This window comes from Rhipicephalus sanguineus, chromosome 11 (assembly GCF_013339695.2).
Source record: "Rhipicephalus sanguineus isolate Rsan-2018 chromosome 11, BIME_Rsan_1.4, whole genome shotgun sequence".
Lineage (NCBI taxonomy): Eukaryota > Metazoa > Arthropoda > Arachnida > Ixodida > Ixodidae > Rhipicephalus > Rhipicephalus sanguineus.
In genome coordinates this window covers 88,873,721-88,888,844 of record NC_051186.1, presented here as the reverse complement: position 1 = coordinate 88,888,844, position 15,124 = coordinate 88,873,721, and the positions used below count along the sequence as shown (strand labels likewise).

General features: G+C 44.3%; 1 protein-coding gene across 3 annotated transcripts in view; it reads left to right on the top strand.

Annotated features, from left to right (window-relative positions):
• LOC119373801 (uncharacterized) overlaps positions 1 to 14,578 on the top strand; it is a 153,635-nt gene extending 139,057 nt beyond the window's left edge. For 2 of the 3 annotated variants that reach the window (XM_049410735.1, XM_037643857.2), the window contains exons 2-5: positions 7,586 to 7,722; positions 7,794 to 7,867; positions 8,695 to 8,781; positions 14,180 to 14,576. In XM_049410735.1, the coding sequence (XP_049266692.1) occupies positions 7,586 to 7,722; positions 7,794 to 7,867; positions 8,695 to 8,781; positions 14,180 to 14,349 (468 nt within the window). In that variant the 3' untranslated portion in view covers positions 14,350 to 14,576. Of the gene's footprint in view, positions 1 to 7,585; positions 7,723 to 7,793; positions 7,868 to 8,694; positions 8,782 to 13,220; positions 13,293 to 14,179 lie in introns of all 3 variants that reach the window. The other variant, XR_005179982.2, reaches the window with a different exon arrangement.
• The last annotated feature ends 546 nt before the right edge of the window (positions 14,579 to 15,124 follow it).

Genomic DNA, 15,124 nt, shown 5'->3' with positions numbered 1-15,124 from the left:
TAGGAATCGGTATAACACGAAAGTAAAACGTGTCTTCACAGACGTAGTTGAGCGTCTGTTGTGGATTGTTTCGCCCCGAGGGCGAAGGAATGAATGCTATAGCAACAAGTTGTAATGTCACGTGAAGAACGGCAAGCAGCTCGAAAGTTTCAAGGCGCTGCTCAAGTAGGAAGGACGCACGGAACGAACAGACACAGGATGAGCGCGAACTAACAACTGTCCCAGCTCGACAGTTAAAGCCCGCTGGTGAAATACAAAGGAGGACGCACGAAACGAACGCACAAGTATACACAGGATGAGCGCGAACTGTCACAGTTGTACCTTATTTGTTTGTGAGCGACGCGCTACTTTCGCAAAAGCGGCCGCTGCAGTGAGCGAAGTGACGTTCGTGCTCTCTGTAACTTCAGCGCAAGACGTACGAGATAAGTGCGCGAGCAGGATCGACCAACTCCTGTAGAGGCACACGCTCATCTCAACGCGTGAGGCGACGCACGCCGTTCGAGCCCTTCATGCCATCTCGCTAGTGATAACGAAAACACGCTGATGTACCGCGATCTCTGAGTACAGCCACCGCCAAATATTGTATATAAATAGCACGCCGTTAATATGTCGAAGAACGTGCCGCCTGTGACAGAGTCGTTTCACGCCGCGCGCTGGGGATCGAGGGGTCGTAAGTTCGACTCCCGGTGACGGAACTTCTTCTTTTTTCTTTGACATATGTTAGTCTTTATATTTTAGAACGTCATATCCGTGACAGACATGCGTCAGTGGAGCCGTGGTGGACCCCGGCATAAAACACTTTCGTGTTAAAATAGAGAAAAATAATGGGAATAAAGACTTTAAAAGATAGAGAGACTTGGTACGACTAGTGCGAAGATGCCATACTAGGGAACGGGAAAGGCAACGGCGGCTGCGAGAAGAGCTCGAAGCGATGGAAGCCCTACGCCAACGACGACGTGCCCGTAGATCTGTGAGAGGTGCGAACGCTTGCTTCTGGAGTTTGGACATCCGCGTCGTGACTAACCTAGCTAAAGCCTAGCAACAACCTAGAAACAACCACATTAGACATCAGAATCGTCCAGTTTAGCCGTTTCAAGCCTTGCTCGACTTAGTGCAAGCTTCGCCAATTTCTTTTTCTTTTTTTGGGGCGCGACTTCAGGGTGGTCCACTTACATTCTAGTCGACTTACAATTCCGTAAATACGACATATACGACAACTGAAGCACGAACCTAAAATAGCCGGTTATAGTACCGTTGCAGCGTTGTTACGACGCTGATGCACCTGCTGAGTGTTGATGAGCTGTTGATTGTGTTAACATGCTCACATTGCACGTAAGCGGATCGACAAGTGTTATAGAGACAAAGGTCACGAATAACTGAAGCATACACATAAGTACTGGGAATTGGGGTTTGATGTCGATTATGTGTTATGTTTTAGGGGCGAAGCTCCTTATGTCGTGGGTCTGTCCATCCTCCGTTTGTAGGTTCGTTTGTTTGTAGTAGCCACCTCTAGTTCGTGACAAGTGCGTGTTCTGGTATGCAGTAGAAAAAGAAGACGACGTTGACGAGTGAGACTTTCGTTGCGTGTTCGCCTGTGTGTCGTTCTTTCTTCTTCAGTGCGCGTTCTGGTATGCAGTAGAAGAAGAAGGTGACGTTGACGAGTGAGACTCTCGTGAGTGTTCGCCTGTGTGGCGTTCTTTCTTCTTTACTACGTCTCGTGTTTTCAACGACGCCCGAAGACAACATTTGGGAAGTAACGCGCAATGCTGAACGAATTTCAACGTCTAGACTAACATCGTCTACCCACGTTGACGCAGCGGTACCTCCGAGCCCTGCAAGAAGACGTTGACTCTACCAACGAGTTTACCATTGCCCTCCTCAACGTTCGATCTTTGCATGCCCACGTATACGATGTGGAACGGGACCCCATACTTACTGCGGTGGACGTTTTCTGTCCTACCGAGATGTGGAACGTCAAAAGACCGTATATCAAAGGATACGTTCCAGTCGTGTGCATCGATGATGCAGAGCGTCCTGCAGGTGGTGTGGCCGTATACGTCAAACAAACAGAAAAGGCACAAGATCTGAAACTACTACCAATGACACAGAGCCACAACGGTGAATATGCTGCCATCGATTTTGACGGATGCATCATCATGACCATGCACCTTGCACCCAATTTGTCGAGTGGGAGTATCAAGACATTCATTGACATGGCATTGTGTAATTATGACAAGTACAAGAATAGACCACTTGTGTTAGTTGGTGACCTGGATGTCGATATTACCGAAAAGAACAATGAGTGGTTAATACAACATATGGCAGCCAAATATGCTTCCACGTGCACGTCCTTTGATCATATGAAACCACCGACCATCCGAGGGACGTGTATAGACCTGGTATTTTCAAATTCAGTTGCAACCCGTACAGGAACCGCTATCCCTTCATTTCACGGACCATAAAGCCATGATAATGAAGAGACAACGCAAGCCAAGCATCATCTAATTAGGAAAAATAAAAGTTGGATGTTCGTAATATACACACAGTGTTTCTCACTCTTTATATGATGATCGATGGGGCGTTACACGGGAGATTCACGGTTTACAGATGATTCCGTCAGGAGCTTCGCCTCACTCATTATCATTCACCACGTGGATATGCTGTGAATTTTTTTTTTCGTTCCACGATTTATTTCATTGAGGGCTCCAGTAGAGGAGTCTGAAAGGATCTGAATATAGGCTTCTTAAACTGTTTTCTGCCGTCCTCCAGCTTACCATGAAAGTAATAAGGCGGCAATAGCGGCTAGTTGGTACACGACCGCATTAAAGTAGTTGTGAGTTTGCGCATCACCCTGTGTTGCCCTCGTTTTCTTTCTGGTGCGTGTCCACCGACAGCGCATCACAAGCATGATTACTACGAAAGTATTCATCACGGTAGTTCAAGCTCTATTGTCTATCCCAAGAGAGCAGTATCATCGTCCAATCCCCATGTTGCTCTCCGAACGGTTTGATATTCTTCAAGTGTTTTGGCTCAACAGATGGTAGTTGTGATTCACGCATTCGTGCGTTTCTTTCGTCGCTCTGTGTCCAAACAATCCGCTCCCTGACCGCGACAGTTCTTGAGATATTTTTAGTCTAGTTTTCGCTTTCGTTGCGACACCACAGCAATACCCCGCTTCGTTTTTCCGGATACACTTGCGACATCTCGGGATGCTTCGAATGCGCAGGCAGTATTACGACGCCGGCGGCTCTTCGAGAGAATTGTAAACAAAGCAGTTCTAGAAATAAAAACGCCATTAAAAAGTACGACGCTCTCTTTTGAACGCGGCCAGCTTTGCGGTTGAAGTGTGAACTTCCTTCAATACAACCCTCACATACTGCCTTTGTCCAAGCTAAACGCACCAAAATGCCACCGCCTCCTCCAAACATATTGAAGGATGTTTCCTGCGAGGAACGGTTATTGCTAGCAAGCAAGTTGCCCGGTAGTGGGAACAGTTGTTCCAAATAAAGCGACCCACAGTAGTCCTGATGGCTTGCTTAAGTAGGGCCACTAAGTTAACGCGATGGAATGGCATAAATAACTAATCATGAGTATTTTGTGTCATACAATTGTAGTCTCGACAGCAAGTGAACGGATCGGTTCGAGCAAGTCTTCCCAGTTTGTCAAAGTCGCACCGCCGCAGACAGTCTGTTGTATGCAGAGTATGTAAGAGTGAGAGTGCTCTCTCTCGTGCGGGATCAGTGGCGCAACGTTGTCACCTTTTCCAGTTACCCTACGCAGCCTGAGGACAAAAAAAAACGATTAATAAAATTATCCTGAAAAACCGAACAGAGCTGTCTCCCTTTGATTCCGTGATCTTGTTTACAGAGGTGACAAATTGATATCTTTCACTTTATAATATCTGGATTCACTCTTCGTTTGCATAACGAATTTTGTGGTTTTTGCGAATCAAGATAAACATCGGTTCTGACTGAATGACACTATAATTGCATCCTAAATGAATAATAATGGCTTCCGTTTGATGGTTTTGTCCTTATCATCGCAATATGAAGCTGCATAACAAACATAAGATGTGTCACCTATATATAACATGTGAGACTGCCAATTGAACAAGAAATATATAAGCTACCAGCGATGTACTGGCGGCGGAGGCCACGCAAGCGTTTCATACATTGTACGCATAAAAGCTTTTAAAATGTTTGCGAATGTGATTGAGCCATATTTCAAATGTATCTTACCTACTAAGTGAAACTAACACAGTGACTCTAAAGCTCTTCCTGCAAAGAAGGCATGGTCAAAGTACTTCTGTTGGCCGTGCATTATTAGAGAGCACATAGTATTACTCGCGGGCTTTAGGAGCACCTGCAGCAGGGTGACTGATAGGCCATCCTATTATTGATAGCTCTTTCCCATTGCGCGACCAGCGATACGTTCTTTGTGGTATCAATGAGCTATATTAGGTATCACCGATAGACCTCACCCCCAAAAGTTGCAGTTGTGTTGGCAGAAACGGCACATCGTATACCATCATTATTACCATACCTGCCTAACGTGCTCGGCTTCCGGGATAAGGCGGAAATTTTGCCACTGTACAATAACGTTTCCCGCAGTTCTAACAAATTCGAACGTGGTGCCTTGCAGAGCTCTTAGGACTCTAGGGAAGAATGGGTTTAATTGAGGCATTGTTTATTCAATTACTAATGGTGTATTATCTACGGAGACTCTACGTAAACTACGCCAATTAAATATTCATCATTATTCACTCATAGCATGCTTTGTGACTACACATATTATAGTGTCTTGCATAGTCGATCAAGGTGACTATAAGATCGAGCTAAACGCCTTGCTCAACTTGCGAAAACAAACTTGGAGATAGAACTTCGAAGACATTTACAATTGTAATGCTTAGGCTACGGACCTCAAATTTTCTAAGTTGCTAGTATTATTCTACGAAAGAGAAAATTTTCTATTTCGTAGAAATTATTCTACGAAGTAGAAAGTTTTCTATTTTGCAGAAATTGTTCTACGAAATAGAATTTCTGGCAGTATTTGTACACCCTCCCCCCCCCCCCCCCCGTGCAAAGAAGAATAGCTTCCTATGATCTATGTGTACTATCTTCACTGGTTACCCTGCACTAACTTAACTGTTCTGCTTGCGATGCCTGTGGTAGCCGCAGAAGACGCGGAACACTTATTCTGCCGCGGTCGTCGTTTTGCATTACAAAGGCAAATGCTCTCCAATGCACCGGACGACTGCACAATCGGCCGTTCTTTGTGCAGGTGCTATTCGATCGCCGTTCCCATTGCTCGTCGGCCCAAAAGCCAGCTTTGCTGCTTTAGGCAAGGTAAAGGATGCAAAATGTACCCGATGACAATACATTACAAAAAAAGCGCGTGAAAGAATGACAAAAAAATTCCAGCAGCAAAACAAAACGAACGGCTCCTCGCGTCACACAAAAGAACAGCATCTAGAATCACGGCCCAGTTTTATCGAAGCCATTTGCTTCTACTAGGTCTATTACACAAGTTTCGTTTCCTCTCCAGAAATCACATTTTTAATGCGTTACTTGCATACGACAGCCTTTAGCCACGTTACCAGGATAAACTTTCTTTAAGTGATCGTCGTAAGATGCGCGTCAGGTATCCTATTGGAGGGCGTACTTTACGACCGTAAATTTTATCCCTGCGCGTAACCAGTCAGGCGGCCGTCGTCACTCTCATTCTCGTAAGATTTAGCCTTAATATCAGTTGCAGAGGCCGAATTCAGAAAACCTTGCTTTCGTAAGTGGTTTTTCTTATTAATAGCCGACTTCGCTATTGGTATTTCTCGCATAGTGATAGGCTGAAATATTCTATTACGAAATTTTTGGCGAAAGACGTTTTTTCTTGCGATAGCGATTATACCGATACTCTCTGCGGGTTTTTGTCGTCAGCATCGCCGTCGCCGTCATGCTCCGCATAAAGCCCAAATCGATAACGTCGCCCCGCACATTGTATGTTATACGCGCCCGTAAAAGCATGCAAACGCTGGGGACGAACACGGCTGAAGCAGAGATAAAACGAGCCGGTCATCTCCGTCGCACGTAGGGTGCGTGCGATAACATCGCCCCGTGTGCGATACCTGCAGTCGAAGGCGTGTCGCTCGAGAAGCAACTGATAACTTTGCTCATAAGGGCGCAGTCGCAAGCGCTGTCTCGACAGACATCAGCAGAAAGCTCGTAAACTTGCTATGCTCTCAACATATCGCGCTTAGAGGACTGACAGCATGAAAACTGCTACGGTCCCTGGAACGTCCGTGCTCCCTTGAGCCAGCGTTTCGTTGAGTTACGCGACACAAGATCCAAAAGAGTTAGCTGCTAGCTTTACTTTGTATAACATTCCAATTTGTTAATTGATATCGCGTTCATTGCTTTGCCCTTGCGGCGGAACTGTGATTTTTGTGAATATGGGCCTAGCTCTCCCAAGAACACAGGTTCACTTCTGCACAGTAAAAGAACCGCACTTTGTACGCAATCCTACCCGTGGCCCCACTTTTCATGGCATATTTACGAATACGCATGATAACGCGCTTATTTTGCCGATCACCCAGCTCGTAAAAGATCCCCTCACAGGGTTCGGGCATTACAAACGAACAAAATGGCGTGTAGATCATTCTATGGTGATCGTGCTTGCAACATTTTCGCATAGTGCGAAAGTGGTTGAAATTAGAAGGGAAGAGCAAGTACGGTCGCTCTCTGGGAGGCGCAGTTTGAGAGAAGAATGCCGGGGTAACATGAACACGCACGCGTAACAGGCGCTGCGCCAGAGGCCGCGGCCCGCCATCACAGTTCTTCATGCAATGCGGAGCGCGCAATTCCTACATGTCAGCGTAATAATGTGACATACAACCCGCCGCCAGCAACCCCACCAACAACAAAAGGCGGAAGTAAATTGGGAAGAAAAGTTGGGTTTATTGTAATTAAAGGCAACGCACGCAGGGCGACCCTGATCGCGCCAATGTATACGCTACCAGCAGGACACATGCATTCTTCGGTGTTCTCCCAGTGGCGACGTGTGGATAGCAGGGCACTTCAGGGATAGCAGGGATAGCAGGACACTTCGCTATCGTCCGCTTCAGTGTTGCGCAGAAACCACGACAAGGCAATTGATGGCCCGCCCTCAACGTTCTGGTCGGCGAAAACATTTTCCCGCCAATACACGAACAACCGCTGTCATTAGGAGTAACAGACCGGATTCCAAGAGAAGGCAAACGCGCGAGGGGGAGATGGAAAGTTAGGTGGGAGATGAGATTCAGAAGCTTGCGGATGTAACGTGGTCGCAGCAAGCATGCGGCAAGGCATAAGCAGGCAGCAAGGTATAAGGTGGCTGCAGCAGTGGGTGCAGTCAGGCTGATGATTATTATGGTGGTGATTATGATGACACGAACAACACTGCATATTTCAGCCCTGTGAGATGACTCACGCCCTAGTGAAGGGCAAAGACAAAAATATGCTACTGCAATGCATTGATTATGGTGCTGTTTGAGATGTGACATTTTTGTTCGAAGATGTATAGAAGAGTAAATTTTATGTTCCTGTTCTTACAGTTTTTGAATACGACAGAACCTATATGGACATTCAACACAACTGCGCACAGAAGGCGTTTCTGCAAAGTGGACGTAATGCACAACATGACTGAAGAACTAATCATTTTCAATAGGTCCTACTTTAGAATGAAACGCAAGTGAGATATTTTTCTTCATAGCAAGAAGTTTTGCCCAACATCTCACCTATTTTCATTTCTTCAACTTCTAGCATTACGTCTACGAAGGTTGTCACGGGGAAGTTTAGTGATGAATTCGAAGATGAGCTTTCCATCGGCCCAAAAGGTACCGCTACGACTCACGTGCATGCTTCCTCGTTTCGCCATCACTTAAACTTAGAACGCTACTTTTCACCAATTCACTCGCTAGTTAAAAGCAGATAGCTGAGCGTGATAATGTTACTGTAGCCATAATTACCGCACATTCTCGACCAGAGATCAAACCACAAATCACATGGTGGACAGTGAATCCAAAAGAGCTCCTCTCTATTGAAGCATAGCAGGCATTTCATCGCTAAATTTAATTCATCTGCAAATGTACATTTCGAGTGTTTTAATATTAGTTTCGGCATTATCTCTGAAAATTATGTAGCCATCACCATCGACGGAGAGTGGGACGGGACAGGGGTTAATCCCCTGTTCCCCCCGCCTCGCCCGAAGGAAACTGCCGGACTAATCTTAAATAAAGTTCATTCATTCGTTCATCTGAAATGTCTTGGGCATCTCTAACCTGGCGCCAGCGTATTCTCTCTTAACAACAGGCTATGTAAAAGCAGTCATCAAGTTATAATAGATCGCGTGCTAGTCTGCACTCTTCGTCCTCTTCCTGTGTATTCATGTCTTGTAACCTTTCGTATTGCTTTAGTATATATGATGAAAGGCCAACTAGTCCCAGCTCTCTGCCTTAGTCGTTGCCAAGATGCATGACCTAATAAGTGTTTCCTTGTTATATCGCTTAGGTACGGAGAACGCCGGCTGTCTTTTTTAATAATTCACCTTATGGAGTGAAGCTCCTAGCATAAACCATGTCGCGTGACTAAAGATCAATTAAAGATTTGCTGTACATGCTAGACTCAGTAAGCGGCTTTCAACAATTATTGTCTCCATTTTCAGGTGGTTTAGCCGTCGCACAAGAACAACTCTTTTATGTCAACGAAGCTTACACGTGTGGAATTTTTATGGTGATCCCAGAACAATACGGTGGGTATGGTCGTGTTTGTTTTCCTTTATTGCAGCAGCGGTCACTTCTGAAAGTATTGCCCCTCTTCACCACAATCCCTATAGACACGTCTACGGGGATATGAATAGAAAATGTTCGCATGCCCTTATTGTTATAATTTGCTTATTGCGCCAACAATATTATTGTAAGGCAAGTTTCCTTGCTGCTTATGCAGATATGAATATTAGGGAATACGTATTGTTCAAATGTGGAATTCGACAGCCACGTTGTCAAGAACAGTTTAGGTTAAGCTTGCAAGTTAGTGCATATTTACTGCAACGGACGGCCTAACTACAAACAGACCCTAACAGAGGCAATGCTACAGTCTATTATGTTCTGTCCTTATTTATATCCTGTTTTGTAAGAGGAGTGAAGCCCCCATTCTCCACACGAAGGCAAAGTGGGCACACGCTCGTACACAATTCACCTAATGCTTTTGACCATTTATTGACAATTATTACACATAAACAGAGGGCGGACACCCAGAGGGAACCCAGATTCATTGCAGGAACGCCAGTGCATTTCACTACATCACAAGTAGATGAACGTAACACTTTTATTGCTCAAGCAAATTCGTACAATTCTAGTGCAGACAAAATTTACAGCGTGAACACTTTCGAGTTCCTTGCCTGCCGCTTCCGCGTTCTTCCATCTTATCTGTCAAGCAGTGCTTTTTAGAGGGCCCACACATGTCTTAGACAGTACAGAGGGCAGGGCGGGGAGCTTTCGGGAAAGGCTCACAAAGGAGCTTGCATTCGTGTTCAGAAGTTATCAGATCTTACGCCTGGGCTCTTGTTTTAATCACGTCCCACTTATGTTAACCATCGCGGGCTTTATTTTCGAAAGTTCTGTTCATATAGTATTACCGGGTGGTGTTGCCGCGAGAATGTTGCACGTGTGTCTTAATCGTAATTGTAATCCTAACTGTAATTGATATTTTTTATAGTGAAAACCAAGTGGCATTCTTTGCTTGTCATATCGAGTCAGGGTGTTATTTTAGTGTGTGTGTTGCTGTGTTTGTGATGTCGAGGCGCGGTATTGTATTTTGTCCAAGTGCGTGTTTGCTTTGTCTTCGTCTCCTGGCTCATGTCCTTGGCCCACGGTCAATCAGGCCTGCACCTTGACACCCGTCAGCCAATCGAAAAACCCGAAAACGCACGCGGGTGGGATTGCTGTCACCGCATTTGTTCTGCAACGGAGTGTGCCAGTAATTCAGTTCACAATCTATGGCGACATATAACGACAGAATAATAATTTCAATGCTAACCGAAAGGACTCGAGATTTGTTCTTACCTATAAGTATATGTAATTTTTTTTAATTTCCCGGGGAACCTTGTGGCAGTGGTTCAAAGTAGCCATCATATTTTTCGTTGAGTATGTGTGCATTTACCTCATTCTGTTTATGTAACCCAGTGTAAGCTATCACAAAAGGAAATAAAAGACAGCAAGCATATCGAGAAGACACACACTGTGCTTTATATGTCGTCTTCTTATTCATTTTGTTTTCATTCTCACTGCGTTATATAACCCGGCAGAGATATAAGCACGTATACTAACTGCAAAACATGATGGCTACTTCGAACCGCTGTCACTAGCTTCTCTCGGTAAACTTAAAACATATACAGGGTGTCCCAGCTATCACGCAGCACGATTTTAAAAAAGAGGAGCGGCGTTACGCGAAGCAAACGTACAGCATATTGCTCCTAGTACAGTGGAGTAGCCACTGCTATTTTTTTCGTTAATGAGGTTTAATTAATTAGTCGTAACTATATTTGTAACTCGACAAGTACTCACCTAATTGTCAAAATGTCAATGAGGCGTATGTCGGCATGTCCAAAGGACATCTAACTGCGCAATATTTAACAGCGTACTAATTACGTGCTCATTTTTTCCAACTGATAAAGAAAGCCCGCGAAATATGAAAAACAACACGTGACTACGCTCCCACGCGCAAAGGAAACCAGTGCCCTCAAATAAGCTTACTGCAAACAACCGCTTTGCCTGTTGTCCGTTGCGAGAGACAGCGTTCCGCATTTTGGCAAGGGTACAGGTCGGGCGCCTACGATATGCGTGCAATTGCGCTGGGATTCATTCCGTTCGATAGTACGCCGCAATCCATATCTCACGGCCGCCTGTTCTCATTGATAACGCGGTAGATGTTCTGATTACGGCCTGACTCTGTAAAACCGAGCGATGCGTTTCTTAGGCCGGGGAGTGACAGATAGGGCGATACGTTTTTTTTTTCTTTCTGCGTTTTTTTTCTTGATACTGTCTACCTCATAGGGAGCCTGTTTGAGGGCGCTGGTTCCCGACGCGCGCAACAGTCTAGTCACGTGTCACTTTCCATATTTCGCGGGCTTTCTTGATCAAGCGGAAAAAAAATGAGCGCGCGATTAGCACGTTATTGAAAGTAGCGCAGTTAGATGCCATTTCAACATGCCTACATACGCCTCATTGCATTTTGACAATTAGGTGAGTACTTGTCGAGTTACAAATATAATTATGACTAATTAATAAACCTCATTAACGAAAAAAAATAGCAGTGGCTACTCCAGTGTACTAGGAACAATATTCAGTAGGTTTGCTTCGCGTAACGCCGTTCCTCTTTTTTTAAATCGTGCTGCGTGATAGCTGGGACACCCTGTATATGCACTCATATGTAGGAACAGATCTCGACCTTGTTCAACTAGCATTGCGCTTAAAGTAATAATTCTTATATCTTGTCAAAATTTGTGAATTTAACTGTACGGACGCTCCGTTCCAGAAGGGATGCACGGACAATCCTGTCGCGTGCATTTACGACTTGTTCGGCTGGCTGAAGGGTGTTAAGGCACCTTATTGACCAGGAGCCAGGTACATGAGACGGGGGACGGTGTCAGAAAAAACCCTCTCTTTAACAATATAAGATCACGTGCAAAGGCATCACAAGCCGAAGGATACACAAGCTAAAGACATGCAAATCACGCGCTGACGCGAAGCAACAAGCAATGAAAACAATGGGAATTGACTCAAGAAGTAACAAGTGCGTGACACACGCGTAAAACGCAGCGCGACATCCGCCACATAGACATGCACTTCTATTCCGTAATTTGAATTGTTGTGCGGCTTCCAGGCGAAGGTATCGACGTGTCCAGGAAATTTCTTTGATGCTTCATTGGCTAACGATGGTTTATCACTACACGCTAATAGATCGCTCCATGTTGACACTAGCATCAAAGCTACCAGCAGTCATCATCTTCCTTATATTTAGATACCTTGCTGAATTTCGACGGACAGCTGCAACAGCACATAAGTGCATCGTGGATGAGGCTTGTGAAATTTAAACGATCACAATGCAAACTTTAGTAATTTTGATAAGGTAGCCTATCAAAATTATGCTTACTATCCGATTTCAGCTAAGCAGATGTGACACCATGAACTGAGAATATTGTAAAGTCTTATTACCTAAATACACATTTATTTATATGTAGAGAACATTGCACAATCTCCTGCAAGTAACCTTCAGCACTAACAGAGGTAGCCCTTATTTATATAATAATTTCTGGAGCTTTACGCGCCAGAACTACTATATCAATTTGAGGCAAGCCATAGTGGAGGCCTGCGCGTGATTTCGACCAGCTGAGTGCTTTAACGTGAAATTACGTCGCACAGTACACGGGTCTCTAGCGTTTCCCCTCCATCTAAATGCGACCGCCGTGGCAATGATTGTACTAGCGTCTTTTGGGCCATCAGCCGAGTACCATAGCTACTAGGCCATTGCCGCGGTTCAAAGTGGTAGCCTATAAAATGGTAAATAGACATGAGGTGCGTCCGAAGTTTAAGTATTTCTATAAATGAGTAAAAATAGAAAGAAATATATTTCTGAACAACATGCACAATATCACTCAATAAATTGCTTTGATTACTTGGCCATAACACTTTTCTACATGAACCGATGAAGCGCCAATCACCATATAGCTGTCGGTCATTTATTAAGAAAACAGGCATATATTTATCAAATACTTAATTCCTGGGTAGTAATGACCACAAATGCCTATTACTGTGCAAGGAGCCGGTGTCGTCTTCTGTTGTCTTGGTATGTTCGCGACCACACGAACAAATTCGATCTGTGTAAGCTATTTTCTTATCCTAAAATGAAGTTTCCGTAAACATTGCTACAGCGTCGGATTTGCCTAAAGTCACAAGAAAAATACAAATCAATACGTCGCCATCCTCAAAAGCAACAAAAGCTGCAGCCACAGTTCATCCTTGGTTAGTTTTCTTTTTTATATAAGGCTACAAACAATTCTATGAAAAAGAAAAATTGTTTTGGAAAGTTGGTAAAACATGTCAAAGGCTAACAGCAACGAAACTACCAAGACAAAGAAGAGGAACAAACCGAGCAAAAGAAGCGCTGATTTGCTACTGAAATCTATTGCAGAAATGTAGGAGAATATAAAGACAACATGACATAAGGGGCCATCAATAAAAAAGAATGCAGCCAACTTCAGTTGTAAGTCAGCACTTCGTCTTTACTTTATTTATTCTTCTTTGTCGGAGTGGTTTTCGCACGTTTAGCCTTTGACCATCAAAATGGACGAGAGCAGCTGATCGATACTTATCGCAACAGCAATAACATTTGAAAAATACCACGGAATACGACGACAGAAAAGTCGGATGTCATGTCGTATTTTCGGATATGGCATGCTGTTACCCTGTCATCTGATGCGAGGCTCTCGTTGGAGTTTGTTGTCTCATCAGGCTTCTGTGGTACTATAATAAGTTTTTCGCGCTGCTCAGCGACATTTGATCTGTGATAATTCCGTACCTGTAGTGGCAATACATTTTTCTGCGGAACTTGAAACGATCGGTGCATTACTTCAGCTCTGTCTTATTAGACCTTACACGCCACAGAATTTACTACTCGAATGCCCCCTGCACAACCAGAATATCTGTCGCTTCATCAGGAATGTGTAGTATTCACAAAGAACGCTGTAACATCGGGAATTTCTGTCGTCCTCATGACAAGCTCTGTTGTATTTTTCAACTCGGATGACGCTTCTGTATTCTTGCCTCCTCTGCCCCTGCCCTAAATTTTAATATTACTGTACCTTTACGACAGCACGGAACGCAGATACTGAACTAACGACTACATGGCCGTCAAGCAATGGATATTGTATATTGCAACATCTTAACTTTTCACAAACATAACGAGCTATCGCTAACTCAGGGTATGCTCTTTTTTTTTATTTTACAAAACGCTTCCGCGTTGTTCAACCTACGACTTTGCTCATGTTATGAAACCCTGCAATGCTTGTGGTAATTAACGCTTACCGCGATATCCGTTGATTTGAAACCCATGTGCCGCCCTCACGTTCGTTTCAATTTTTTTCTTTTTAGGTACCTACCCTCATTACGAGCTGCGTGTTAAGAATTCGTCCATGATAAGTGGCAGAAGTGGCATTGACCCCAATTGTACCATCGAATTCGACGGGATTGGGCCACAAGGGCAGCTTGCCTATGAGCCTCGATGCCAGGCAATTATGTTCCCAAGGTACCGTTTCAGCTAGGTGACAAGTACTACTAGCAATATGTTCAATTACGAAATGACGAAAGCTCGGCACAGTTTTGACAATGTTGCTTGGAAGAGCTAAGAAGCACCAGCCATATAAAATGAATGCGAAGTTCTGATTGCTTTATGCCCTATTTATTACATGCATTTTTTGTTCTACCACGTTATGCGTAATAAAGAATGCCTAATAATTTTTCGAAGCAGCAGATGGCGGACAACGTGTCACCTATTGATACTTCCTCAATCTGCATCTCTTCGCAATGTAAATCGATCTAAAAGAACTCCTTTTTACTTATGCAAGGGCGCGAGAGCTACAAAAACATTTGTTGCTTATTTTCTTGTGGTCATTTAGAAGTATAAGTCACTGACTCTTCTATTAGAACGTTCTGATGGATGACGCTTCTGCAAGCCATTTCAAACCAATGCGTAGCAGTATAATATTTTCATGTGCTAGATGACCAAAAACTTTCCATGCTCCACGACATTTTGTGCGACATTCGGTATTTGCATAATATTAGCTGCATTTTGACATTGTCCAAACATGATCATGACCTAATTGATTGCTTGTACAGAAAAGCAGACTGTATTCTCTGGGCTCGCCCCGCCACGGTGGTCTAGTGGTTATGGCGCTCGACTGCTGACCCAAATGTCGCGGGTTCGAATCTCGGCCGCCGCGGCTGCATTTTCGATGGAGGCGAAAATGTTTGAGGCCCGTGTACTTAGATTTAGCTGCACGTTAAAGAACCCCAAGTGGTCGAAATTTCCGGAGCCCT